The sequence below is a fragment of the Aythya ferina genome (genome assembly GCF_964211825.1).
Source record: "Aythya ferina genome assembly, chromosome: 11".
NCBI lineage: Eukaryota > Metazoa > Chordata > Aves > Anseriformes > Anatidae > Aythya > Aythya ferina.
This window is the reverse complement of record NC_140307.1, coordinates 8,110,160-8,136,930: the sequence shown is the minus strand read 5'-3', so window position 1 is coordinate 8,136,930 and position 26,771 is coordinate 8,110,160. Positions and strand designations below refer to the sequence as shown.

At 47.5% G+C, this 26,771-nt stretch overlaps 1 protein-coding gene across 5 annotated transcripts in view; it reads right to left on the bottom strand.

The window, feature by feature from the left end:
* ABHD2 (abhydrolase domain containing 2, acylglycerol lipase) overlaps positions 1-24,356 on the bottom strand; it is a 38,037-nt gene extending 13,681 nt beyond the window's left edge. The window contains exons 1-6 of one of the 5 annotated variants that reach the window (XM_084532650.1): positions 24,299-24,356; positions 15,269-15,355; positions 14,213-14,413; positions 5,873-6,048; positions 4,331-4,498; positions 1,434-1,617 (exon numbers count right to left, since the gene is read on the bottom strand). In XM_084532650.1, coding sequence (XP_084388776.1) covers positions 1,434-1,617; positions 4,331-4,498; positions 5,873-6,048; positions 14,213-14,406 — 722 coding nt within the window. In that variant the 5' untranslated portion in view covers positions 14,407-14,413; positions 15,269-15,355; positions 24,299-24,356. Of the gene's footprint in view, positions 1-1,433; positions 1,618-4,330; positions 4,499-5,872; positions 6,049-14,212; positions 14,414-15,268; positions 15,356-16,245; positions 16,273-18,772; positions 18,942-21,188; positions 21,387-23,965; positions 24,166-24,298 lie in introns of those variants that run through there. The other 4 variants (XM_084532654.1, XM_084532651.1, XM_084532653.1 and 1 more) reach the window with 4 other exon arrangements.
* Between the last annotated feature and the right edge of the window lie 2,415 nt (positions 24,357-26,771).

Below are 26,771 nucleotides of genomic sequence, written 5' to 3'. Positions count from 1 at the left end.
CCATGACATACTACTAAGAAATCAGCTCAGGGAACAGAATTACTCAGAACATTTTGGAGACCAGAAACACAACGTTGCATAACTCCAAGATAAATCAAACCGGCCAAGGCCAGATGCAATCCTTGCAAACCCTGTTTGATGGCTACAAAAACAGTTTCAGGAGCTTGTTTCAATAGGATACTCTGTGCCAGAACCTCAATACAACTAACACTTTACTTGAAACAAAACCAGACTATTCTTGAAAGCATCTGATTTGCACCTGATCTGAAGTCTCAGAAAGGCACGAGGTATACTGGAATGTTACTGAATTGTCTATCAAACTTTCAGCCATGTCCAATGCTTCCAGAAAAAACTTCTTACTTTCAGCTGTAAGAGCTTAACTTATAAAAGGTGCCTTCAGACTGCTGAATACCAAAGTAGTCACAGTAGAGGTAGAGCATCAGCAGCATCAAGAGTTCCAGCTCCATGCTGCCAGTTCCAGCTTTATCTGTCCAAAGGATCTTGACACCAACACCCTACCCTCGACAGCCCCTTGCTTTTCAAATATTCTCATTGCTCAGAGAGGCAGTTAAGTTACTGTACAACCAGCTGTACCTCACTAGTTGTCCATATGTAGAGACAGCAAGACCTGTGAGCATTAGCTTCAATCTTCAGTAGTTTCAATCTTCAGTAACTCGCACACGGAAGTTATTGCACAGTAGTTGAGCTGCAAGTTCTGAAGCAGCAGGGCTGTACCCAAAGCCTCCATCAGTGAATGTAAGTGCTAACACTAGGTGGAGCCCTTACAGCTCCTGTGAAGTGCTACAGCCTCTGCTTCCAGGCTGGGAACAACAGGTTAATGTTTTAGGCAGCCCTTAGGGCTATTATCCTTAGCCTCTCCACCTTCCCCACTTCAGGCAGGTAGCAGGGGTTGCAAGAGCCTCTTCACCCTTCCATCAGCCCCTTGCCTGTTTCAGCAGCACCCCCAAAAGGAGGGGAGCACGGACTGACAGAGCACGAGCTGTGTCCTTCCAGCCTCCCCAGATAAGAGCTGCCGGATGACACTCGGCAGCGAAGCCAGGAAAGCTGTTATGGGCCAAGTGATACTCCTCAGAGCGATGAGAAAGCAAACTATTGCCTCAAACTTGGCACCAGCTCAGCAGTTTGTCACACTGCCCAACCTGCCTGATTAATTAGCCAGGACTGCATGGGGAATGCCTCTCCTTACGACACCAGCAGCGCTGCCACAACAGAGCCAGGCCAACCCACAGGCACAGAGCAGAAGCTGCCAGCGTTTACCTGGCCAGGTACAGAAAGCCAGTTTGTACTGCTGATCAACAAAGCTTTGATTGCTGCTTCAGGAAGGCGGCATCCTGCAGTCCTACAGACTAATTTAATTAGGTGCAAGAGAACCAGCAAGCTTTTTCCCACCCAGAAGAGAGCAGCAGGCTCACCTGAGCGCGCTGTAGCCCTGGCACACGCTGACACAGCACAGGACTCTCTCCTGGTTGGCCTGGCTCTCCCCCAGGTACTTGCACACGATGTTTCCACCCAGGCTGAAGCCTACGACAACCAGCTGGGTCTGAGGGTAGGTCTTCTTGATGTAGTTAACCATCGCACCAAACTCCCAGGTGCAACCTGAAAAATAAGGACAATGTCAAGAGTTATCTTCCAACAGTTCTCTACTTCACACTCCAGTTGCGTGCTTTAAGCTCAGCGCCTTCCCCTTTCTGACTTTTCAATAACCTCAAGACTTTAAGGGCTCTGATTCACACACATGTTCATGTCTCTGTTTTATGAGTCCTGTGGACCTTAGCTCATGCCTGTCCGACTGACTGCCAAAGATAAAATTTGAAAAGCCTAACCCTGGGAGCAGCCGCTCTGACAATCCAAACTCTGCCTTTCCAAAGCAACCGAAGAAGTGAAGTCAAACAACCCTGGCTTTGACATGGCTAGGTAAAATCTCTGCATATCAGTACCTACAGCTATTTCTCCTGCCTTTGAGTTTGGAAAGGGGAAACAAAGAGAAGTAGCTCCCAAACTGGTGGTATTAGGACAATGGTATCACCAGGCTAGGCACTTTGTTAGCCTTCCAGTTGGACTCAGTGCTTCAAACCGCACAGAAGGCATCACATGAGCAAAAGCAATAAAACTACAGCTGTTTATTCCGGTTTAGGGCCAGAATCTCAGCTCTGTCCTGCGGAGCTGCTCCAGGAAGGTACATCCAAAGAGCTTGGATTGTATGCTGTGCCATCCATGCACTGCTCCAGTATGCCCCCACCCCAAAAGCAACATCCTTGCTGGACATCAGACACAGGTTTTGGCCAGCTCTGGAGGAGATGCTGAGCACTACAGTTTGCATTCACTTCAGTGAAATAGGAGGCTTCTGGCTGAGCCTTTCATCACAGCTTGGGCACTTCCTTGTGAACATTGGTAATGGACAGTTTTCCTCAAGATGACAAACGCTGCATCGCTCTAGTCTCCTCTGGAAGAAGCCAGCAGTCAAAACACCGTGTTTGACTTTCAAGATTTGACAGCAGCTGGCAGCCATTTCAGAAACCTGAAGCTGGAACAGCAACAGGTCAAGCTTGATATAAAGGCTCAGGGATTCAGCAGATCATGTTTATGCTACTTGCTCCCCAACAAATGCATCAGGAATCCAGCATAAGCTGGAAGGACAACAGGGTATTCGGGCTGGAGGCAGAGTAAAGTCTGCGCAGGGTCTTGCTGGCACAACACTTGGCAGAGTTGCATGTGAAGTGATTTACTGTCTTACTCAGAGGAAGTGCTAGACATTCCTTGCCCTTCCCAAGGCTGTAAGATTTAGAAAGGCATATCTTTGGAGCTACAGAGCAGAATAGCTCCCTAAGGTCTAAAGGGCAGCTGCATGAAATGAACAATCTGCCATCAGCTCCAGCAAGTTCTCAGAAAATTAGAGAGGGATTGGGAAATCTAGACTGGCATTTGACACTAGGCAAAGTTAGAGCACCATCTTATTGAAAACAGCACCAGGCAGAGCAGTAGCAGATCTATACATGCTGATAATGGCATTACATCCCCTCTTCCCCAGTCCCTTATTAGTCATTTTAGCTAATTATTCAAAAAAAAAAAAAATAATGCCATAGCCTATGTTTAAATATCAAGCTAGCATGACACTACCAGAAGTTTCAGAGAGCAGCCAGTGAATTTGGGGATTGTACTCTGCACTAGGAAGGTTCTATTTTTGGAAGGAAGCTCTCAAATTCTATCAAAAAATCAAATGCTTTTGGGAAGTCAAGCTTGGTAGACTCAAAACAACTACCAGTCTAGGATCTCATTAAAAATTAAAGCTATTGGTATTCCTGAAATGTTTTCCTCTCAGGAGCAGATTTAATAGCTACAAAACAAGCAACGAAGCACTACTGCCTGTTTGCCTGCTAGACCCAGAGTCTCAAAGCACGAGATGTTTTGGCAATTCAAGTGTTCAAGATCAACTTTTGAGCTGTTAATCCAAACTCTTAGCAGTAAGTATCTTAGTTACCTTTAAAAAGATATAAAGAAACCCAACACCAGGCTATTGTAGCCACAGTTGACTCCTGATGTAATATAACTATAGATGTTTGCAGTAAAGGAGGACACGAAGGCTCAACAGAACTCGGGAACAGGCAGATCAGGTCCCTGGCAAGAGGGCCACATTCTACTAAGATCACATCACACACTAGCTGGGTGGGTAAGAATAACTGGAGTCGCTCTTAACCCACCTTGAAGCACTTTATTCCTTTTAATTTCTAGGTTATGAAGGATTTCCTTATATTCAAGGTGAAAGCCCCACATCAGGGTAGTTAAGCACTACCTCTACTGTAGTTTTACTGTCAGACCACAGAACTGCTGCCATTCCTTGACATTTGTGTTACATTCAGGGACCAATCTGACCATGTCCTTCCTAGAATAGAAATGTACTTTCTGGATAAGGTGATACATGCTCCTTCTCATACTACATTTTCCAAAGTGTCAGAAATAGCTTTTATCCTTCAGAGCCAAGGTCGTTCATATCCCACTAAACTGACATTTGAACATCTCTGTAACCACTTGAGCAGGCTCATAGTAGCCATGAGTACTTTTTTTTTCTATTTTTCTTTCAAAAATGGTCTCCTTAATTAAGATACATATGTTAGAACTACGATAAGTGAGAAAGAAAAACTGAATCCTGCTATTAGCTTCCCTTCTTCCTCATAAGTTAAGTTTAGGTCCTAAGAAACAGCATAAAATGATCAGCCTAATTCACCTATGGCAATTGTGGTGTGCTGAAGGAGCCTGATCAAGCCCTAGAACTTCCACAGGCTCGAAAGCCGTCAGCTGTCACAGCACCTACCGTAGGTGAACATGCGTGGAGAAGTGAGCTCGATGTTCGGCAGGGCCCCCAGGTGATTCAGAACAGCACATCTGTACCCATTTTTCTGCGCGTAGTCAACAAAAGTGCGGATGTACTGCTTCTCGCTGTGGTTAGCAATCCCAGGGCAGATCACCATCGTGACATCCTCTGTGCACAGAAAGAGAGGGAAGTTAAGTAAATGTCACTTCATGCAAATTAAGAAATTCAGAAGCTTTCCATTTCAGATCCATGGGAAACCACGTAGCAGAAGAAAGGTAAAAATCCTACCGTTCTGCCAAAAAGCCTGGTGTGGGACAGAAGACTAGCAGCTCTATTGCTAAAGATGTGGAAGGAGTAATTCATGTTATAGCAGACGAACAATCTCCTAGCTTTGGGGAAGGCTGACCAAACAGTTCTACAGAAACTGCCTAGTGACCAAGAGAAAATCCTTCCCTCTGAAGAAAGATGTTGAACATCACACTCGTTCTGCCTTCTGACAGCCTGCTGAGACTGCTGAGTGTGTGGAAGCACAAGAGCCCACTGCTTCTCCATGCACCAGGTACACTAAGCTATTTTTCTCATTTCCCTTTCAGAATCCAGCACAACCCAGATCTTCAAAATGAAGCTTTGCTAAGCACAGGAATTCTGACCAACTGACATTAGCCATCACCTGCTTTGTGGCTAATCTAACATCTGATCTCCTGGCACTGCTCATCAGTTTAACAAGGTATTATTTCATCAGCTAAGAAAGCCATTACCGTAACTCAAGTAAGGACAGTAAAAATATATTCAGGATTAGCATACATGTATGTACTTCCACTTAGCTCTCATACTCTTTGCACTTGCGTGCAAAGCTCTAACTCTACCCACTGTGAATTTTTGCCTCATTAGGAAAGCACTGTTCAGATTCTCCTCAGTGATAAGGCCAGCAGAAACTGTTGCAGCACAGCATTATACCACAGAGATCTCAACTCCGATAATGTGAAGAATTTGGCCTTTTCTGAAGGCCAAACGGGAGTTGTGGGCTTACAATGAAGTCAGCTGCTGCAGAGGTTAGACTGTACTACTGAAGTCACAGTAACTCAATTTTAAGTGTTGCTGTTACCACTACTAATAGGGTGTTTGAAATCTGACAGTTGCTCTGAAAACACATACGTAGCACAGTAGGAGATCACCAGGATTTCCTACTTTTTGCACAGAATTATCTTATAGTCTGGACTCCTTTGTATCCTAAGCACATACTGTTTTCATGCAGAGAAGCTATGGAACATTTTTGCTGCTCCTTAATGCCCACCCCTTGCCACACACGGGTAATTAGTCTAGCAGGTCCTACTCTGCTGTCTGAGATGAGTACACAGCAAGATGGTCTCACAGCCTCCACAGGCTGGCTAGCACTGTGTAGCTGCCCCCTTCCTATCACCAAAATTAACACCCATCTTTTCTGAGAATCAAGTATCAGGGCTCTTATCTACCCCCCTCCATGCCCCAGAGCACAGAACCGAGGTCAGCAGCTAGATGCAGCCAGCAGCTGCTGCGACTGACCTCCAGTGCAGTGCTCAGACTGCGGCTCGAAGAGATCAAAGGTTGCTGTTGCTCCATCTGGCATTGTGAGGTACTTGCGGTGTCCGTACGGATGCGGTGATCTCACTCTCCCCATTTTTCCATAAAGGGCAGTCTGGATATGTCCACTCTTCCCCCAGATCAGGGGCGGAATGTACCTGAAAGAGGGAGTCATTTAGTTACGCATCCCCGCTGTGTTAACAAGCTCGGAGAACACATAAGCGAAGCCATAACAAATCTCCCCCTCGTTTCCAAACACAATAACAAACAAAATTGTTTTTGCTATGACTGAACCAACAGCATCGCTCTTCACGGCCTTACTAGAGCAGAGAGACTGACATGCTCTCCCTGCTGAGAGATCAGCACTAAGAGGCCAAAACACAGACATTCCTACGCACTGAAACAGCGCGTGCACAAATGCTGCTCACAGACTGCGCAGAGACCTGGTGGCTCACTGAGCCTGGAGCAGCACGTTGCTAGCCAACCAAGCTGACCTTCAAAACTTGTCAAATATTGTAAATCTGTTTTAATTGAAGCGCCGAAGCCTGCTGGGTTGAGCCACATGGACTTGTGTAAGCACTCGATTTCGTAAGTCAGCCGTAGAAACAAGAGGATTCACAGCAAGGTCTGGAAGACTAAAAGCCACAAGACTTGCTCATTGCGACAATTTTCTATAGAAATATTCTTCTCAGTTGAATGAAGAGCACGGTACAGGGAAATTTTGCCTCTCGGGCAGGGTTTGGTAAGGAAGCAGGCCCAGTTTCAAAAGGACCTGTAACAAGTGACCAAGAAAAACACCACTGAATAAATCCGTCCCTTCCACCACAAGAGGAGCACTCCACCAACCTTGTTTATCAAGGGCACATTAAAGCAAGGTGCCAAAACAGCCTGCCTTTTTCTTTCTGGCTTCAACAGTCCTCAAAAAGACATTGGGGTAAGCAGCTGGTAGCTGGAAGGGGTAACAGGCTGGGTTCTTTGCTCCATGGCTACAAGCAGAGCTGCAAGTGGCCTAAATGTGCTGCTGGGGCACTCACCTGGCCACTCCGCAAAGGAGAGACCGAGCCAGTGCCTCGAAAATGAGCCTTACATCAGCTCTTGACAGGAAAGCATGAATGATTCATGATTTAGGAGAAGAGCCGCCCCAGGGAGCATGCTTCCAATTAAGGAGCTGTGGTCTCTGCTGCTTGGGGCTGGGTGTCCAGAACAAGCTTGGGAGCTGCCCACACCACCTTGCACCCTGAGAAATCAGCAAGGCATTTCTCCCTTCATCTTTCCCCTTTTTTTTTTAGGGCTTCTTGCACTTATTCCCATCTACTGCTTGGGACCCTATGAAGCAGAGATCCCGTTCTTTCATGTCTCTCCCTGCCCACAGCACACCAGGCAGCTTTTGGCTCACCCGATGTTTTCCTCAGGGCTGTAACCCATCGGTGTGACTGGACAGCAGCCTCGCTTTATGCTCTGATGCTGATCACCACTGGCCCTGCTTCCCCATGGCAGCTCTCTTACATGTCACATCTGTAGCCCCCCATCCCCCTTCCATATCCTTTAAAAATAACTTTGCATTTTGCTAGCAGCTTTTCCCCCCCCAAATACAACCCATAAAAATCTGTAACTCCTCCAGAAGAGGCTCCAACATCAACATCGCTGCATGGTTTCTAACCTTAGGATAAGCATGAACATTGGAAGCTTGGGTGATTTTCTACACAGCACTTCTTCAAGTCAAAGTTATCCCAGGTAGAATCCGCAGTCTTACCCAGCAGGGCTAACAGGAAAGCCATTTCTCCAGCTACAGGAGCGAAGTTATACAGCTGTGACTGATCAATGCTACCACTTTGATGAAAAATCCGGAGATCTGTGCAGGCACCAAACCCTTCCTCATTTATCTGCAGCTCGGTTTCTGGTTGTAAGTCGCAGAGCTCCAGAGCAATCGCTGCAGCAGCTGCAGCCACACATACCACAGGATATTGTTAGAAAGCAAATCAGAAGAGTCTCCAAGGCCCACCACTGCTGCTGGAGTTTAAATGCAGACAAATGGCTTCGAGAGTTCTGTTTATCAACAGCGCGCAGCCTGCTTCCTCAACTCACAGCTGGGTTCTTTGGGGAAAAAAAATAAGACTGCCTTCAAATAATCTGACTGCAGAAGTTGCCTGAAGTACTGATCTTCGGTAAATCAAACCTCTATGCCAGTTTTTTCTTTCATAGGCAAAGAGCACAGGCAGTTTCCCTGATACATCGTTTGTTACAGGACTGAGAACAAGGCAGGAACCCCTGCGACTGTCTGTAACAAGGGACAGGCTGCCTGTGGGTTTTACATTTCCCTCTGTGCTAGAACTGTGCAGAGCCTTAAGAAGGGTGAATTCACTGCCTGGTCCCTTCAGAGAGCACAAGCCAGCGTTTCTGAGCATCCCATAGATAGAGGAGGAAAACCACTCAGCTTATCTTTTAAGTTAACTTCAGTCAGTTGTTGAAGCATCACCGCCTGCAGCAGAGATGTGCTAGCATTAGTCACCCTGCGCGTAACTACACTTCCAGATGAATATTCAAAGGTCAAAATCCAGCGTGAGTAATGTGCATAGGACACTATTCTGATGCAGAGACTTGTTACTCCCACTTAGCCTTACTTAAATATGCTAATGTACATTTCTGGTGTTCCCTTTTAAGAAAAAGCAGTTACAACTCTGCAATACACACAGGTGTTATGGCAACAGCTTGTTATCTCACCCACCTTTTCTTTTACTACTGCCCACTGACCTTTAAGCTACAGGCTTACAGCAAGCTAGATAACCTCTAAGCCCCTTTAGTTCAGTCTTCTGCAGGCTGGAAACATCACAAGACTTCAACAGGGAGTGTGGAAAGAACTTGCCCAGACTGCATAAATCCTGCGGAGTTAGTGAAAAACTAAACCAGATTAAAACTCACCAGAACAGATTGCTGCAAAAGCAGCCAGCTAGTACAGTGATTAAAAATATTAAGACTTTTTTTTAAACAAGACAACAAGCTGCCAATTTAACCTACTACAAAACCCTGTAAAACCTTGGCAGTAACAAAGGGATATGTCTCTATCGATGCATTCCAGTAAAAGCTGTGCTCAGCTGATGGACAAGGTGGACTTTGCAAAGCATCCTTACAATCTGTAGCTGCATGTGATCTGAGACTATTTGTTGTTGACCCTCTATTTTGGCAATAGATAAACCTGGTTTTGAAAAAGTCTTCCTGTGAGTGACTTCGTGTCGTTCGATGGAAGGAAGTCTACAGGAACTTTTAAGACCAAGTACTGAGCACTGCAGTGCGAGACTGCACAGGACTGAAGGACAAAACACGTTATTATTTAGGGTTTACATGGACTTTCAGCTTGCTTTTACTAAAGAGCATAGAAAGAACTCTTTAATCACACAGGCACATGAAACCACACTGGTGAGGAAAAAAAACACCAGCCAGGAATTATTCAAGAGCCCTTACCTTCTGAGAGGGCAGGTTAGATAAGCTAAATTTTATTTCAACCATATTATGTAAAAATCAGTTCCAGAAATATTTTCATACTCAACCCAGCTGAAAGCACTTAACTATAGCCGGTGCTGATAGCTGTAGCTAGCACAGGCTGTTTCACAATGAGGCCAACATTCCTCATGGCAAACAGCTCAAATAAGATGCTCCTCGGAAACAATCCCCCTGTAGGCAGGGGAGCATGTACTCAGGCTGTTTTTCTTGTGTCTTACCTTAAGCAAACAAGCTCAGCAGGGTGTGACACGTGAAAACATGTGCTAGGTATCATGTGGGCTCTTAAAGGCAAGCAAATAAGTGTTCGGTTCAAGAAGCATTCAAGCCTTGTCCTGTAGGTTTTAATACAAAGACAATCACTACTGCTAAATTTTACCGTGTCTTTCAAATGAGGGCTCTCACTCAGAAAAGCAGGTGGCCTCCCTCAGATACAGCAAGTTGGAAGAGGAAAAGTGCTCAAGGACAAGACAGACTTCCTCAGCTTCTCTGTAATGCCTGCTGCAGATGGAAATAGTTTTGAAATAAACCATTATCCTGCAGGGATTATCTCAGGACAGCAAGTTTCACTGTATGGAGCTGATTCACCACGCACTCCTCGGCGTGCCCTGTTACAACCGAGCTGTTCACAGACGTAGGAGAACCCAGGCACAGGCACCACATCTACCTACGGGCACAGCTTTCACCACCCTGCAGTAGCAGTTTGAGATTATTGGAGCAAGACAAGGCGTGAGCAGCCAGCTGGGTGGGGAACAGCAGCCAGAAGACCTCTTGCCTGCACGAGGATGAGGCTGATGTACCACGACAGAGCACACAACCAGATACTGACACGTGGGAGATCCAAACACAAAGCTAGGTTGGAGTGGAAACAAATCTCAGCTTCTGTGAAAAAAATGGCTTCCCGGTTTGCTCAAGATCCAAAGCTTTCAGCTAACTCGTCTGAGTGATTTCCCATTTTGATTTGGTGAGCTGCAACAGACAGCAGGTACTGTGACAGAAGAGAAGCACCCGAGGCAGTTCAGGTTTCCTGCAGCTACAACTTCTGGTAACTGGACTCAGCAGCAGACGGGAGAGCAGGTCTGGGGCTGCAGTTACTTATTATGGAAACTGATTTTAGTGAACTATGTACTCATCACATCATGTGTCTTAACTGGCCAGATGCATTCACAGTTACACTGATCTGCTCACAAATGCGAGCGTTTTTATCTCCGAGTGATTCATTTCAGCTGTAGAGCCCATCCCCACGTCGTGATAGGATCTCTCATCCACAACAGCCCGAGAGCAGCAACTCCTAGGTGTTCCAAAAACATTCTCCTAGCATTTTATGAGTAAAAATGATTCCAATCTGTGCTCGTAGATTAAATTTTAGCGGCTGTCGGACAGCAGATTATGATTTTAGAGCACGTACATCTCCCAGCATACAGGAGTTTAGGAAAGCAGCAGCTGCATAAGCAGCTCAAACAAAGCACATAAAAACCGTGCTATTTTTATTAGCAAGCATCAGCATTCAGATCCTCAAAGATGTGAAGTGGAAGTTCAGCAACAGGCTTATTTTTGGAGCATTACTTCACTCCAACCGAGGAGATTAACACTTTAAACATTGACTCTTGCGTCTACTTTGATGCGCTATACTACACAGGGTACAGATGACAAGAAAGCAGTCTGCAATTTGTTCACACCAGGGGACAGCCTGAGAACTGCCACCTGCATTACAACAGGTGACAGGTTGTTTTCATCCCCTTTGCAGACCAATCCAGAGGTATTTAAAGGATGATTTGTAAATCAAGCCTTGCTTGAGCCCATCCTTTATTAAGGATAAGTTTACAGGAGGCAAGGAAAATTATTCTCCGTAAGGATGATATTTGTGCCATGGCTCTACGGGACTAGACTCACACACACTTGACAGTAGAAGAATTGGGAACAGCCAAAAAAATCTCTAGCCCAGTACAGCAAACACTGGCCAAATTTATTTTTGTGATTCTGAAGAGTCAATGCTGCATTTCTACAGGGGTAAGAGGTGGCAGACCTTCTGTACCAATTTGAAAGACAAGGAAAGAGCACCAGTGGATAGGCCTGAGTGCTTGAGGGTACCAGCAGCTGACCTGATGTGCAAGAGGTTTGTAGGAAGCAGCAGATCTTAGAATAAAAAAGGGGTTGATTACGCTTCTCGACTTGGTAAGCAAAAGTACAGAGCTGGACACAGGTTCACGAAGGGAAGTAGAGCTGAGAATTCCTTCTAATTTAGGAAAAAAGTCTTTTGTTTCCCAGTGTTTGATAGATATGTAGAAAGCTCCCAGCAGTTCAGAGAACTGTAAGAAGCAGTACCAACATCTGCAAGTACAAGGTACCTTGCACACAGCCATCTCGGGCAGTTTTACTGTCCAAAGCTCTTCAATTATTCATCCACCATCACTCGGCTTGCTGAATGATGCTCTGTTTACAATTTATCCAGTAAGTCCACAGGTCAGGATGGTGCCACGAAGGGGAAATACAATAGAAGTGTTTTTCAGTTATTTTTAATCGCTGCACAGATAGAAAGAAATAAGCAAAAACTATTCTACCTGACACCTTGCTTGTAATACCCTCACTCCTTCCTCTCTTGAGCATACGGGCACTGAAGGCACCACATCTGAAAGACAGTTTCCATCTGCACAGAAGAATCAGTGGGAGATCTTACAACAAACCCAGCACTGATCTAACAGAAGGGATTGCTGGGCTACTTATTTTGCTTTCATGGTAGAATTTGAAAAGAGCTGCTTAATCAGCTTTCCTAACACTCGGAATAATTAGCAAGCAATCAAAGCCTTACAAGGTTTTTCAGTGGAGTATAGCACAAGATGTTTCCACATAGCTCTTCCTAATTAGTACTACAAACCATTTCATGCATAATTGCAGGAATTTAAATACATTTGTTCCCTATTAGTCTCCAGGTGACTTTCATGCATAAAGACAGGACTTCTTTGATATTTCAATATTTGCATTTAAAAAAAAAAGTCTGCAATAACCTCAACAGAATAGCAAAACCTCATAAACATTATCTCAACTGTGTCCTCCTTCCAGTAAGCCCTTTCAATCACCACCAGCATTGTATCCCCCTCTCTGCTTGAGCAGAGCTATACAGGTAACAAGACTGAACGACTACTTCTTGACATATTTTACTCTAATTTGTTTGAGTTTGTTTCCTGGGGTGGTACAAGCCTTTCTCACAACACTCTGCCCAAGAATCGGGTGCTGGAAATCACAGCTACAGGATTCAGAGGAGCTGCCAAGTGTGAGCTCTGAGCTGATCGAAAGAAAAACAACGCGAGGCTGCACACGATGAACACAAGGCGAGGGTTCTGCAAGAAGCTCTTCACGCCTGTAGCTAATACACAACAGATGTACTACAATGTTTAGACATGTTCTGCATTTCCACTCCTTTGGGAATGCTTTGTTCTTCAACTGCGTGGAAGTCCGAAACACGGCTCTAATATGGTGCTGCTTAGGAGCTCGTGCCATGGGAACGGCGCTGGAATAGCAGTAACAGGCTCTGAAACACTCCACAACAAGCACATCCATTTAAGTTTCTAAGTTTCTACCCTGTCATTAATATGTCTTCAAGACTGGCAATCAGCACAGCTTAATGCTTGCTCTTTCAGTGACTAGGGACACGTCAATCCAGAGTGCCAGCACTTAAATGGCAAGCGTATAAAATGGACTAAGGAGGTTCCAGCGACTTGACATGTTTTAGGGAAGCAACTGCTTTGCAGTTATGGCACTAGAAATAATATTCACCTTCAGTGCTCAGCTTCAGACACATTACTATTGAACTCAGAGTGCATCAGGGAATACTCTTTGGGTTCCAATTTAAAATAGATAGTACTTTGTTCTCTCTAAGAGTTTACAAACCCTGTGGTCTAAGATCGTAACACTTCAGGTAGCCAAGGTACCTAAGAGCACTGCTGAAAGACTCATCTTCCCTAAAATGACTATCTTTAAGTCAGCGTGACTTCAGCGATCCACAAGCAAGGTCCATCTGGCAGCACTTAGCACTTACTAAATAATTGATGCATTTAGGGCTTTTAAGAAGGACCTGCAAGTTTTCAAGGTGATTGCAGTGTCAAAGCCCTCCATGGCTTCATGAAGTTGTAGTAAATGCTTCATATTATTGGTGGAGGTAAGGGCAACTGCACTGGTTCTGGAGGTCCTAGAAGGGGAAGCTGAAGATCAGTCTGCTCAAATATACAGCTGACATAACCTCAAATTGAGGGCAAATTCAACAGGGTTTTCTCAGAGCTGTCCGGTATGTTGTTACTTTATTCAACTAGTTATGATGATGTGCTTTACCCAGTAATAGATTTCATTAGCCTCCAATTTAAGGCACTTCAGATAGAAGTAGGCACTTTAAAACTAAGAGCCACCCCCATTTTCATTACAAGCACATAACCACACTACGAAAATATTTCCTTCCTGTGAGCCCTAATAGATTTCTTCCCTACTAGAGAGGAGAGTACACGAACAGGAACATGTGCTGATTGCATCCATCCCTCAGCCGTTTCCGCGGACAGCAGGCTGCACACTGCAGTACCTGCATACAGATCCTATATAGAGGGACAGAAATGTTTCTCCATACATCCCTGGAAAACCCTGCACAACAAGGGTTGGTCTTAACCCAGCTTCCTGGAACACTAACAATAGTGAAATGCTGCACTTAGGACATTTATTTCTTTGAGAGAATACCCTGCCATTCATTAGTACCCACAATTAAATACACTAAGCAGAAGGATGCCTAGGTGCAGCTCCTCTCCCCACAACACAGGACAATGTGGAAAAAAGTCTCCTACTTACTCTCTGGTCAAAAGCGGGCAGGATTTGAGTAGGAAGCGGGACAAAGCAGAGTCCTGGTAAATGAGTTCAGGAGGGGCAGTTGGGCTTTTCAAGTTCAAGCAGCGAACAATAACATAGAGAACAGCAGCGACTGCAGCAAGCTTCACCCCATCAAACACTGCTGGCAGCTCAGGGGTTTCCAGCATCACACTCATCTTGAACCTGGAGATAAAGAGCAATATTAAAGCCTTCTACAATATATTGTTGGATAGGAATATCACCTGCCACTTTGAAGACCAAACTGTGCTAACCACCTTAATTTGTCAGTTAACAATGCTACGCAAATCCTAGCAGATCAGCTCAGTCTAGCTACTTTGAAGATGAAAGGAAGCTTATTTTGTACTGCTCTAAACGCCCTGACCACCAAAAGGAATGGAAACTGGATGACCTGTTGGAAAGGAGATTTACTCCTAATCAGTGCTGCACTGGAGCTGTAACAGTATCTCAGGTGTCAAAGCCTGCAGACTGCAGCCAGGCAATGCTTTCGGGATCTTGGCCAAGACTACCTAGCTCAAATAGAAGCTGAGTGAAAAGCCAGGCTATAAAGGGATATTGGCAGCTCGGGATGGATGTTTCTTCCCAGATGTACAAGCCAGGCTTGAAAAGAAGAACTTGAAAGAACTACTGTGGTAGGTCCTTAGCTATACTGGTATTAACTCCTGCATGTGTTTAGGGTGGTCACTGTACATATATCACTGAGTTCAGCATTTAATTCACTGTTGTTCCACAGTGAAAGGAGGACTAGATTAAAATCTAGCCCTTCAAGGGCTTCAGAGTAAAGGAAGCGGGGAAAGGGTGGGAGGGAGAATTAAAGAGAAATGCAATATAACAATATCCTTCCAGGTTGAAATCAAATTCTTGAACTGAGCCAGCTGCTTTTGAACATATGGTTCAAATAACTGGATGCAGTTATTACAGAGATATTTCATCTGTATTGAAGGGACACTTTTTACCCTTGGTCCTTCCTCTGCCACATGGGTAATGCAAATAAGATAGCAACTGACAAGTAAGCCTTACCAATCTCACTTCTTCTTCAAACGAGGAATAATTGCCAGTCCTCTGTAGAATTTTCACTGTCTGGACCCACGTGCTAGCCGAGCTATCCTGCGAAGGGAGGGAAAACAGATCGATTGTTACTGATAAGGCTGCATCTCTTGGCTGCAAGGCAAGAACACACAGCGGCCCCATCACAGACTTTGCAATTGATTTGTGCATTCAGTCATAGCCACTTCAACTCTGACCCATCTGCATTGCAAACCTCTTGCCTGTGGAGTTTCCAGGCTAGCTCAGTTGCCTACAGCATACTAATCCCTCTGCAGCATGAGGATAGCTTCACGAGGAGAGAAAACTGCAATGAAAAATAACGTGACTCAGAGGGTTGTGAACTTGCAGCAGACCATGCAGTCATCACCTCTGCAGAGATGATGGTGACACTCTTAGTTCCGACAGCTGCCCCAATCTCTGCACCTTTAGAAGACCAGAGGTAACAGCACTGTTTCTCTTAACTCTGTGTAGTACCTACACAATTACTGAAGTGCAAAGCCAGGCAGAAAGAAGTTTCCTGCTCCTTTCAGGCAGGCTTAGCAAGGCAGCCTCTCGCAGACAAGTTTACAAACAGCCTCTGCCTGTTCCCACACTTGCTGCTTGAGGAGTTACAGCACATCGCACGTACCACACTTCAGCAAGAAGGTGAGAGCCACCGGGAGGCTGAGACACAGCCACCTAATTAACACTGCTGCACATGCACAAGGCTCGCTGCAGAAATTTGATAATGCCAATAAGAGTGCTGGCAGCCTGTGAGTACAAAGCAGAAGCGATATGGACAGTTCGGGCTGGATTCCTCACAGACACAATAAGCTGATATGGAATCGGAACCTCCGAGATAAAGCCCCAGAACTGTCTGCTCCTTCTGACTTGGAAAACGTGCCAGCAGGACAGGCCGTTCTGAAGCCTCACTCTTCTTCCTATCAGGATGACAAAAATCTCAGAAGTACTTGCTGTACTCGATGCAGCTACACCAAAATCCCTCGGAAGAAAACAAGTCTGACATCAGCTATTGATCAGCAGCACGCCGGAGAGCCACAAGTCTCTGCCACCACAGCCATCTGTGCTGCAAGAGAACAGAGGGTGAGGACTGCAGAGACATTTAACGTTGGACACTTCTGAAGCTTTGGTTTTCCAGTCCCAAGCTTCACGGAGAGGGGAGAAAAGAGTAGGCTATTAAAAACCACACTTCTAATCAGATGATCACGAATCCAAGCATAATGTTCTGCTGGCTTCTTCTCTTCGCTGTTTTATTCAGAAAAGTAACAGAGACACCAAGACAAACTTAAGACTTCCCTGCCACACGGATCTTTGGCTAAGTTTGCTGTTTACAGCATTCAATCACTAGTGAAGTTGTTAAAAATAAAACTGAGCACAATTAGTCATTAGCGTTTTGTACTGGTGACTCAGTGTAACTCACCCAACTAGCTCGCATCTCCCCGAGTCTCCTCTCCCAGTTTTTGCTTGTTGCTACCTTTAAGAAGTCTGCTAGCTTGGTGTTTCTCAGAGGAAAACCAGCTAGTTGGTAGGCAGGGTTATCCCTGTCACTTACACACAAATACTCTTCCCGTTCAGAGTCTAAAACCACATCCACCCAACATGTTCTAAGCAGACGCAGACACCTCAAACACGTGCTAAATGCTGGTGTGCTTGCCAGGATCTTTACCCACAGGCTCGGATCAGTGCGGACGGGTAACACGGAGACAGATGGCTGGCTGCACAGATCAACTTCTGCAACGAAACCGGTCTCAGAAGCCCAGGCTGGTAAGCTCAGTGCCCCTGAGCCCACCTGCAGCACTTTGGGCACTTCCTCGAGGCTCTGGTATTGCTGAAGACCTACTTAGACCTGTCTCAGCCATGGCAGATGTGCAGGAACTGAGCCAGAGTACTCAAGCTCTAAAAATTTAAAGGTTTAGCTTACTGAAATGGATTTGAGAGCTCTCTCTGCCTCTAATCACCCAGGACAAATGTCTCTATTTACAGGCAGGGATGAGGTCACCTTGCTTCGGTTTTGGTAAACCCTTTTTGCACTGACCCAATGAACTTGCCAGTTTACGAAAAAAGTACAGATAACTCCAGCGTTGAGCCAGTCAAATTTTAATCTTCAGTCTCCTCTAAATGGGTCAGCGCTAATACAAGCAAACAGACATTTGCCCTTTTCTGTATACACAACATGGGATTCGCTTTAGCAAGCTAGCCAAAATTAGCAAGGGACAGTAAGTGCATTGCTGGAAGCAATCAAGCCTGCCTTCCCAACCATCACGGGGGCTGAGAGCCACAAGGAACACCAGGAAGCTGAAGCTCTCAGGGCCAAGGATGTTATTTTTTGATGAACCTTAAGTATACAACTCCTTTTTTCTTATTTATAAATCACTAAAAGGCATGACATCCCTAATGAGCTACAGCTCTTTAATCAGGATACTTAAGTCCTGTTTGTGACTTAGCACTAACATTAAAAATCCACCGTTGGAAGCAAGTGCTGGATTTGTGAAGTCTTTTCATCTGCTCTTTCATCACAAAATAAGAAGTTTTAAACCAAGCAGGAAAGAATTATTTTAGCACTGGTGTTAACAGAGCGCATCTCACTTGTACCAGTACAAGGAGGAAAAAATCAGCAGTGTCTTAATTTCCAGATAGAGATGGAAGTACCAAGAAGCTACAGCAAATCCCTTACGTGTCCCTTCCAGGATGCTGGTTTTGGGAAAGCCACAACCCAGATATTTGCTTGCAAACTAAGTGAAGTCACGCCTGACAGCAAATTGGACTTGCACATGTTTCTGTCCCAGCTTCCCTGGGGAGAGGAGCCTCTTGCAGGGACAGAGGTCGCTTCACTCCCATGACTCAGGGAGGCACAAACAGCATTTGGTAGCCACTGAGCCCTGCAGCTCCTCCACCCGGGCCCAAGCTGCACCCAGCCCTGAGTGCTGGAGAGCCAGGCACCAAGGGAAGCCGCTCCCAGAGGGCTTCTATCAAAACTCACAGTGCCCTTTCCTCCCCACTGCAACTCAAAGAGCCAAAGAGGCTGTGTCTGAATGGATTAAGCAGGCAGACCTCGTTAACTAACTTATCAGACATTTCTTGGACTAGTTTAATTTGGTTTTGGTGCTTGCACAGGGAAGAAAATTCTGAAAGCAAGTCTAGTAGCCAAGGGAAGCAAAGCAAAAGCTATGCCTAGAAAGATTCACATCGGAAGGTGGTGTGGGTTGTTTTTCCCCCCCTTTTCTGAAGGGAGAAGGAAGGCTGCTTCACTGAAGCTCTTTAGGAAGTGTTCCCAGGAAATTATCTCTAATAAAAGTCAAAGCTCACACCTCTCCCCAGTGTTACACCACACAACCAGAGGTTACAGGTTGTTGATATCATGTGGGACATTTAGGCCTGCATCATGGAGAAGGGAACTTTACTACGGAAAGGGTGGGAACTCAGGGCACTACAAAGAAGAAAGCCAAGCTTTACGTCAGAGGATTACTTGAAACTCACTCCAGGAAGCCTACAGAAACATGTCAGGGTGTGCTTGCAGCCAGAGGTTTAAATGCAGAGGGAGATGTTTAGAGACCATCCAGATGAAAATGTATGTAGTGAAAGGGCTTGAAGCAGTGTTTCTTGACGAGAAAGACCGCGGGATTAAGGTTTTGTAAAGCAGTGGAGGACAGCCCGAGGTCACAGCAGCCACCCGAGCACAGGAACCTGAAAGGGGAACAATGAAAAAGCTTCAAGCATTACTGCACAGCCCAGAATCCTGTCTTCTACTGAGCACCCTTTATATAAAAGATACTTATTTTTTCAGCAAAAAAAAAGTCAAGCCTGGATTACTACTTCCATCTTTCCAAAGAATTACACAAATACAAGTATTTTAGGGCCACACCAGTACTAACACCATCATTTTAGGCACACAAAGCAAGGCATGACACTGCAGAACCTCCTGTTATCTTCGGGGGTGGCTTTAGAAGACAACACATCAGAACCACTGAGATCATCTTGTAAATGGCCAGAAGTACCGAGGAGTGCATCAAGAGCCAATTGAGCTTCAGACCTCAAAGCACTGAGGGCCTAATTAAGCATTAGCTGAGCACTTGGAGCTCTTTAAGCACTTGGGTTTTCAGGAGATGTGACCAAGAGGGAGAAAGTCACCAGACCATCAGGAGTCTGGCAAAGCCCACTGCGGTTTTGTCATCAGACAAGTTTTTAATCTCCAAGCAAACGGGGCACGCTGACACGTCCCATCGCCGGGGTGCTGACTAGAACATTATTTACACAGCACGCTGCTCCTCAGGGCAAACCCTTCCGCCTTGTGCCAGAGCCAGCACCCAGGCCAGGATTTGGCTGGCTGGGGAGTGCACAAAGCAGCAGGTACTGTTTACACCCTGTTCCAGCAAGAATTCGTTGGCTGCTGGCTTCATGGGAATTTGACCTTTCCACCAGATACAATATTTGGCTCAGGCACTAAATCTCGGGGTACCGTGAGGCTACAGGGACAAAGTTCATCGCACGAGGCACCAGCAGGGCAGCCAGAAGGACAGCTGCCTTCAACTGCAGCTTTTATTTTTTGACTCTGAACAATCCAGCACCTGCGGAGCAGAAGCCAAGCCCCTCAGAAGGCTGGCTGTACATGCCAAGGCAGCTCACTTGAGAAAGCTCCTGAAAGTAATTCTACAGCCCACAGGGCCAAAGGCTCCTGAGCTCCTTCACTTCCCCAGGAAGGTTAATTTACAGTCAGACGAGCCTTCAATTTCACTTCCTTCCGATTGCCAGGAACTGCTTTTGTTTCTTCAGCTGATCAGAACAGTTCTACTGCAGGACAGGCAGCTCCCGCATCTTACCTAAGGAAGGTGGCACAGACTGGAGGCTGCACAGCAAACGAGCTGGATCCTGTTTGTCATAGATGAATCAAAAAAACTTTATTAGCTTTTATTACACGCACCTGATATACAAGATTAAACTCAGACACGGCCATTAAGGCTCTGATGACTCCATAGAAATCAATTAATTGCATCTTATCTTAACAAAGGCTTATGTTATTAAACAAACATCATTCATTGCGTACTGCAGAGACTTAGGACTTTGTCACACCCTAACTACTGCCTCATGGAGCAGCAAGGGTTCAGCTCTTTGTAGAAGAGGTCAAGCTTACTTTCAGGTACTGTGGGAGGGAAAAAAAGTGCTGGCTAACACCCTTCTGTGGTCTTACAGCAGGTGTCACTTACCTACCGCATTGCCCAGGGCCAGCATTAAGCTCAAGGGAAGAAGCTGAATAAAGGTGCAGAGAACCTGCCAGTCCCCACTCAGAGGGGAATGCTTCCAGCACCCAGCCCCAAGCAGTGAGGTGAGCTGCTGTGAGCTGCAGCACAGGCTGAGAAGAGCCCCAGGAGCCAGCCCCACTCCTTCACTGCGCTGTGAAACGCAGCGCCACGCTGTCAAAGCCTCGCCTGTCCTCGGACTCGTTCCCTCTGTCCCCGCACTGCCCGAGCTGGAAGAGCAGCCTGAAGTCCACGCACATCCCAGCTGCAGGGAGCCCAGCTGCACAAGCACAGCCTGTTCCAGGCCGCTCGAGCTGCGCAGCAGGGAACGCCATCCATCAGCAAAGCACGAGTCGAGCCAGCCAGCAGTGCTCGAGCTGGTCTAATCCCGAGTTCAGCAGTCAGCAAACACCTCTACCTGAGCATAACCAGAGCTGAGCTGCCGCTTCGCTCCCAAGCCCTCAGTCAGCCCGCTTGTTTCCCCCCCAGCCCAGCAGCTCTGCTCCACGGCTGCAGAGATTTGCAGAGTCATTCACGCTGAGGCTGCCCACGACAGGCAGAAGGCTGATTGGCATCATTGCATTCAGAAATTAAACAATAAAGCTTTGGGGTAAAAGAACCGAATACCAGGAGGCAGGACCCGACCAACACATACTTACCCCTGTTGAAAAATAATGCAGCTTTTATCAGGATGCTGATTAAAGCAAGCAGGTTTTGGTGCACTAGAGCAGCCACCAGCAACTCACACCTTGGAGAGCTCGACTGCTCTCCATCCTTCTAAGCATGAATGGGAATTTAGGGAGATTGCAGCCACACTTCTTAGGGATTTCTCTCTACCTCTTACAAGGACATTTGCTTTGTGCATCTGCTCCCTCTGGTACAAACCTTCCACACTGACATATGCCCGGCCCACACTGTGCAGAACAGGGTGTTCCAGTTAAGGGACAGCCAGATTTGAATGCCCTCGGTGTTATCTTTCTGGAACCTACATCCTGATGCAAAGGCATCTTTGGAAGATGTAAATAAGTTTTACAGAGTATTTCTCAGCAGTAAAGCAAGTTCCCAGAGCCAGGCAGCTGCACTTCCTGGTGAATCCAGAGATACAGATGAAGACATCTGCATGTTGTAAAGTACGATGCTTCCTCCGCTGCCCTTACCTCTAAGAGAGCACAGGCACAAAGATGTTTCAAGCACTTGGTTTGTACAAAACTCCTCTGTAAAGCAATTTTGATTATTGCTGCCCAGTGTTGGATGAGCAAAGCTGGCAGCCAGACACAATTATGTTTTATTATCAAGTCAACTGATAGAGCTGGAGAAAAGACAAGCCTCAGGGCACACAAGGCTTCCTAGAGCTGAAAGAGGCAGAGATGTCTGCCTGGCTAGGTCAGCAGCATTACCAGACAACAGGTACGTTGGGCAGGCAGGACTGTCTTCTCCATAAGGAGGTCAGACTGCCCTTGCACACTGAAATGAAGTAAACTGCTTGGTAACAAAGTCAATCAAGTTTAAATTTAATGTCTGAACAGCCAGATGAGTTTTATCAGTTTGTTATCTGAACTGCTTATAAGCTTAATCTTCAAGAGCCATTTAGGATGAAGTGCAAATATTTGTAGAGAAGTTGGTTTGCCACATATAGCAGCAGTTGATCTATAGCACACACCACAGAGAGCTGCTCAGAGCTGTACTCTGACACACCACAAAACAAGATCTTCCAGAGGACTCAGCAAATACAGATGCCGACTCCAACATACCAGCAAAACTTTGGAGATTTAGGCCTTTGCTGGGAAGTCCACACCAGCAGCTTCAGAGCACCAGGAGCCATTCCCAAGAAGCAGAAAAGCCAGCTTCTTTTTTCCATGGTGGGGCGGACGACTGAGCACTTGGCCATTTCTAATCCACTAATAGCAGCATTAGTCTAGACATGTTGCAAACAAGGATCAGAGAGGTGAAGTGTATCATTAAATATTAAATTGCCAACTCACAACACAATCACAAGAAGGCACGAGAAGCCAGAACTTTCAATAATGCCAGCTAAGCTATGGATCTGGTTTGTACTTGCCAATTTTATCGGTTTTTAATGCAGCTCCCTTCTGCACCCAACTCATCACCACACACTGTGGCTTGTGTGGTGTTTGACGTGCTTCACAAAGCCTGAGTACATAAGATCTGCTGGGTCTAGGTAGTGTCAGCACCCTTCAGCTAGAAATAGACACTAAAGACCTCAGCATGCAACCCCCTATTACAGACTTTGCTAAATCCTGTTGGTTTTTAACTTAATCCAAATTCCAGCGCTGCCAGCCCTGGCACACGAAGGATGAAGAGACAAGATACAGAACAAGAAAGAAGAGTAACAGGACAAGGTGAATCCTGCAGCACCAAAAACATTTCCATTATCGGGTGAGGTCAGACTACAGAAGGGTTGAATCGCTGCTCTACAGCCACCATTTGCTATGGTACATCAGAAGACACCTATAAATGCAGTTGAAACTTTGTGCTTGGCTAACCTCTCCATGTGCCTGTCAAGGACAAATGATGGTGTTTTGCCATCTTTCCTTCTCTCCACCACAGCCCAGAACAGTGACCATTTCACCACATTAATCTCTGGGTTTTCACATGACAAGTTTAATAACGCAGCTTTATGAAACGCTGGAAGCTTAAGCTGCTATTTATTCGCTGAAGAGAAAATCTAGCTTTTACAAGAGGAGCAGAACAAATTGGTTTTTAGCTTAACTTCTTCAGAAGCAGTTTTGCAAGGTGGAAAGCGTTAACCCCAACCTCCATGGCTCTCTGGAGGTCAGAGAGGGAAGAGATTGCACCCCTAGAAGAGACAGAATCCGAGGTCAGCCTCGTGCCCTGTTCAGCTAATTCACCCAGGAACACTAAGGACCTGCCAATGCAAGAGCTGAGAAATGACTGTTTTTAAGAGTAAGACATGAGAACCCAAACATTACCTCTCAGTTCTTTAATATCCTTCTTGTTCTTGCTCTAAGGAAGGCCGTGTGCCCACTGACCCAAGAGGAGGCAACAACTTATTCAAGCTGCTCTGGTGACAGGAGACCTAAACGAGCATCTGGGGAAGGAGCTGAAGTGTAGACCGACGGAATAAAGATGATGCCAGTCACAAAAATCCTCACTCCAGCACAGGAAATGAGCGTTAATGGAAGAAGGTGTGGAACCGAGATATTAGGAACGCCAACAGCCCAACGCTGCCTTCTAGGAAGGCGATATCAGTGGACTGGAACATGCCAACCCCAGCAGCACCACGGACATGGCTCAAGGCGATAACCGCTGATAAACAGGGCACGTAAACCACCATGCCCCCACCGTGCCAGCCAGCTGACGAACAGCCCACGAGCATTTACGACACGAGGAGGCAGCGATGATGTGGAAGCCACCACCAACCTGCCAGGGGCAGGTGGGGACCTTTGGAACTTACCAGAGCTGGGACAAGCGTGAAGGAAGAGCAAGAGGGAGGTGATGGATGGCTTCGGAGGAGGCCCACCTGAGGGACGGGATCCCCCCGGGGGCAGCTGCAGGGGAACCCCACCGCTCACACACCCCTTAAAGACATCAGGGCAGCCCCAGGAGCACCAGCAGGAGCAAATCTCCGCTTATTACACCCCGCAGCGCCGCCAAGCCTCCCCCTCAGGCCCGGCGGGCCGTTAACCCCCTCCCGGGACCGAAACCGCGAGGCGCGGGGGCGGAGGAGCCCCCTCAGGTCCCCTCACGGAGCCCGGCCCCCGCTGCGGCCCTGCCACCGCCCCCTCACCTGCAGGCCCCTGACCGGCCGCCGCCACCGCTCCCGCCCGTCTGCGGCCGCCGCGCTGCCCGTGGCCCCTTTGCAACCGCCCTCGTCCTCCCATTGGCGGCGCCGCCCCGCTTCTCGCGCGCCCATTGGTGGAGGTGGAGGGAAGGGGGCGGGAGCTGCAGCCGCTCGGTTTCCATTGGGCGGTTGGGGAGCGGAGGGGCGGCGACCTGCGGGTTCATTGGTGGGGAGGGCCGTCAGTCAGGCCGTGATGGGCGGCCGCGGGAGGGACGGGGATGTGGGGGGCTGTGGGGAGCCGCCGCCATGACAGAGAGGGGCCGGGCTGGGGCTGGAGGCAGTGGAGACCTCCAAGGGCACCTGGTCCGACTGCCCACCACCACCAGTGTCACCACCAAGCCGTGTCCCCAAGCACCACATCCAACCTCTCCTTCAACACCCCCAGGGACGGTGCCACCACCTCCCTGCACAACCCGTCCCAGCGCCTGGCTGCTCTTTCTGACAGAAATGTCTCCTCATTTCCAGCCTGAACCTCCCCTGGTGTAACTCGAGGCCATTCCCTCAGCCCTACCATGAGTTATCTGTGAGGAGAGCCCAGCCCCAGCTCCCCACACCTCCGTTGAGGTGGCTGTGCAGTGATGTGCTCCGTGTTGGGCTTCCAAACTGGTGGCTGCGGCTTCCCCAGGCTGGTGCATGGCCAGGGGCTCACCTCAGGGTGCCCAAGGTGTCCCTGAGGGGCGAGGAGGGCTCCTGGTCCCTCAGAGACACGGGGGAGCCGTCTGGCTGCCTCCCGCGGGACGGGCGACAGCAAAATCCTCTCATCCAAAACCAGCCTGCGGGGTCAGGCACAAAAGGAAAACAAGTAATAACGAAAAAAATGTCTGCAATGCGCTGTTTATCAACTTGCTCCTCTCAGCGTGTCCCAAAAGGGCAGCGCGTTGCAGTCCTAGTAGCATCAGCTGTTCCTTGCTGTGTGTTTGGTCACTTTATGTAACCGGCTGGAAAAATCCTTTCCCTGATTTCAGTCCTCTTGTCTCCCTCTGTTTACCGGCAGTTGGAGCTTCCTACGTCGAGAAAGCTTTCAGGGCGCAAGTCACATTTTCCAGAGAGCTGTGTATCTGGAGGGATGAGTAACTGCCGTGCACTGAGTCACCGCGAAGGAGGGAGCGCGGGGAAGGGTAGCACGGGGACTGCTGAGCCGAAAAAAGGTGGGAGAGGAACAGCAGCAGCGCCTCAGGGCCTCTTCTCCCTGCTGTAGGAGCGATCCCGCACCTTGAGGTCAAGCAGGAGCCGAGCTCCTTATCTTCAGCTTTTAACGAACCTCGTAAAAATGCCCAGGGTGCGTGGTGGTAATTAAACACGGCATGAACCTGGCTGGGCTGAGGTCTGCCGAGCTATGCCTGTGATCAAGCTGCAAGATAGGGTTATTAGATAAACTTCCTGTATCAGCCTCTTAACCAAGTATTTGAAGAATGTTTGGGTTTGATTACACGCAATTGCAGTCCGATTAATTCTAGTTATACCTTGTCTGCTCACTGTAGACCAGGCAAACTGCAGGGAAATAGGCAGTGAAGCGGTGCTGAGCCCCCAGGCAAGGCTTTTACCCTCGCGCCTTGAGGCTGTTGGGGATTTCTCTGGCCTGGCTATTAGCAGGGAGCTTTCTTCAGCATGCCGCCACAAAGCGCAGCAAAGGAAACTCTTGTCTACCCGCTTGCTGAGGAGGAGAAGTAAAACATAGGGCGGCCTTTTGTACAGGGCTGCTCCTGTGATGCTCAGCACGATGCTGGCTGCTATGGGAGCAGCATGTGCAGGATGTGGCCCGCAGCCAGGAGCCTGTGTCGCTCGCAGTGCACAGTTCACGCTGGGGAAATGCCATCCGAGCAGGAGCCTGAACCATCCCATCCCTTAAAGGCAGGGTTCTGGGAAGAGCTGAGCTCCGTTTCCAGCCTGCCTGCTTTGTAGGGAGACATTTGGCAGCTCCAGCCCAGCAGGTGCTTGTGTGATGTTCCTGCCCTGGAATGGGATGAGGGTGTCCAGCAGCATCCTAATGCTTCGGAGACAGGAGGATTCCTCTGATTAGTGTGGGTACTGCAAAGGAAGCCAGATGTATGTGCTGGGAACCGTAGGCACGGGAAGAGCAGAGCTTTGCCTAGTGCATTGGGCAGGTGCTTAGCTCTGTACAGCAAGGCCAAGGAAGAGCTGCCTGTAGTTTTACCTCTAAAAACCCAGCAATTGGGAAGGCAGCAGGCAGAGAGAACTTGGCACAGTGCAAGGCCAGGCTGAGCCGTGCCGTGCAACACCTTGGTGACAGTGCAACGCCTTGGTGACAGTGACGTTTTATTCTTCGCATCCCTCTCTCTTTTGGCTGCTGCTGCTGTAAGGAACTGGCTCTTTTTCTGCTTCATTTCCGTTGGCCCAGCTTTTCTCCTGGTCAGCAAACTCACCGTGCTGAAGGACACCCAGGGACTTTGCACCTCTT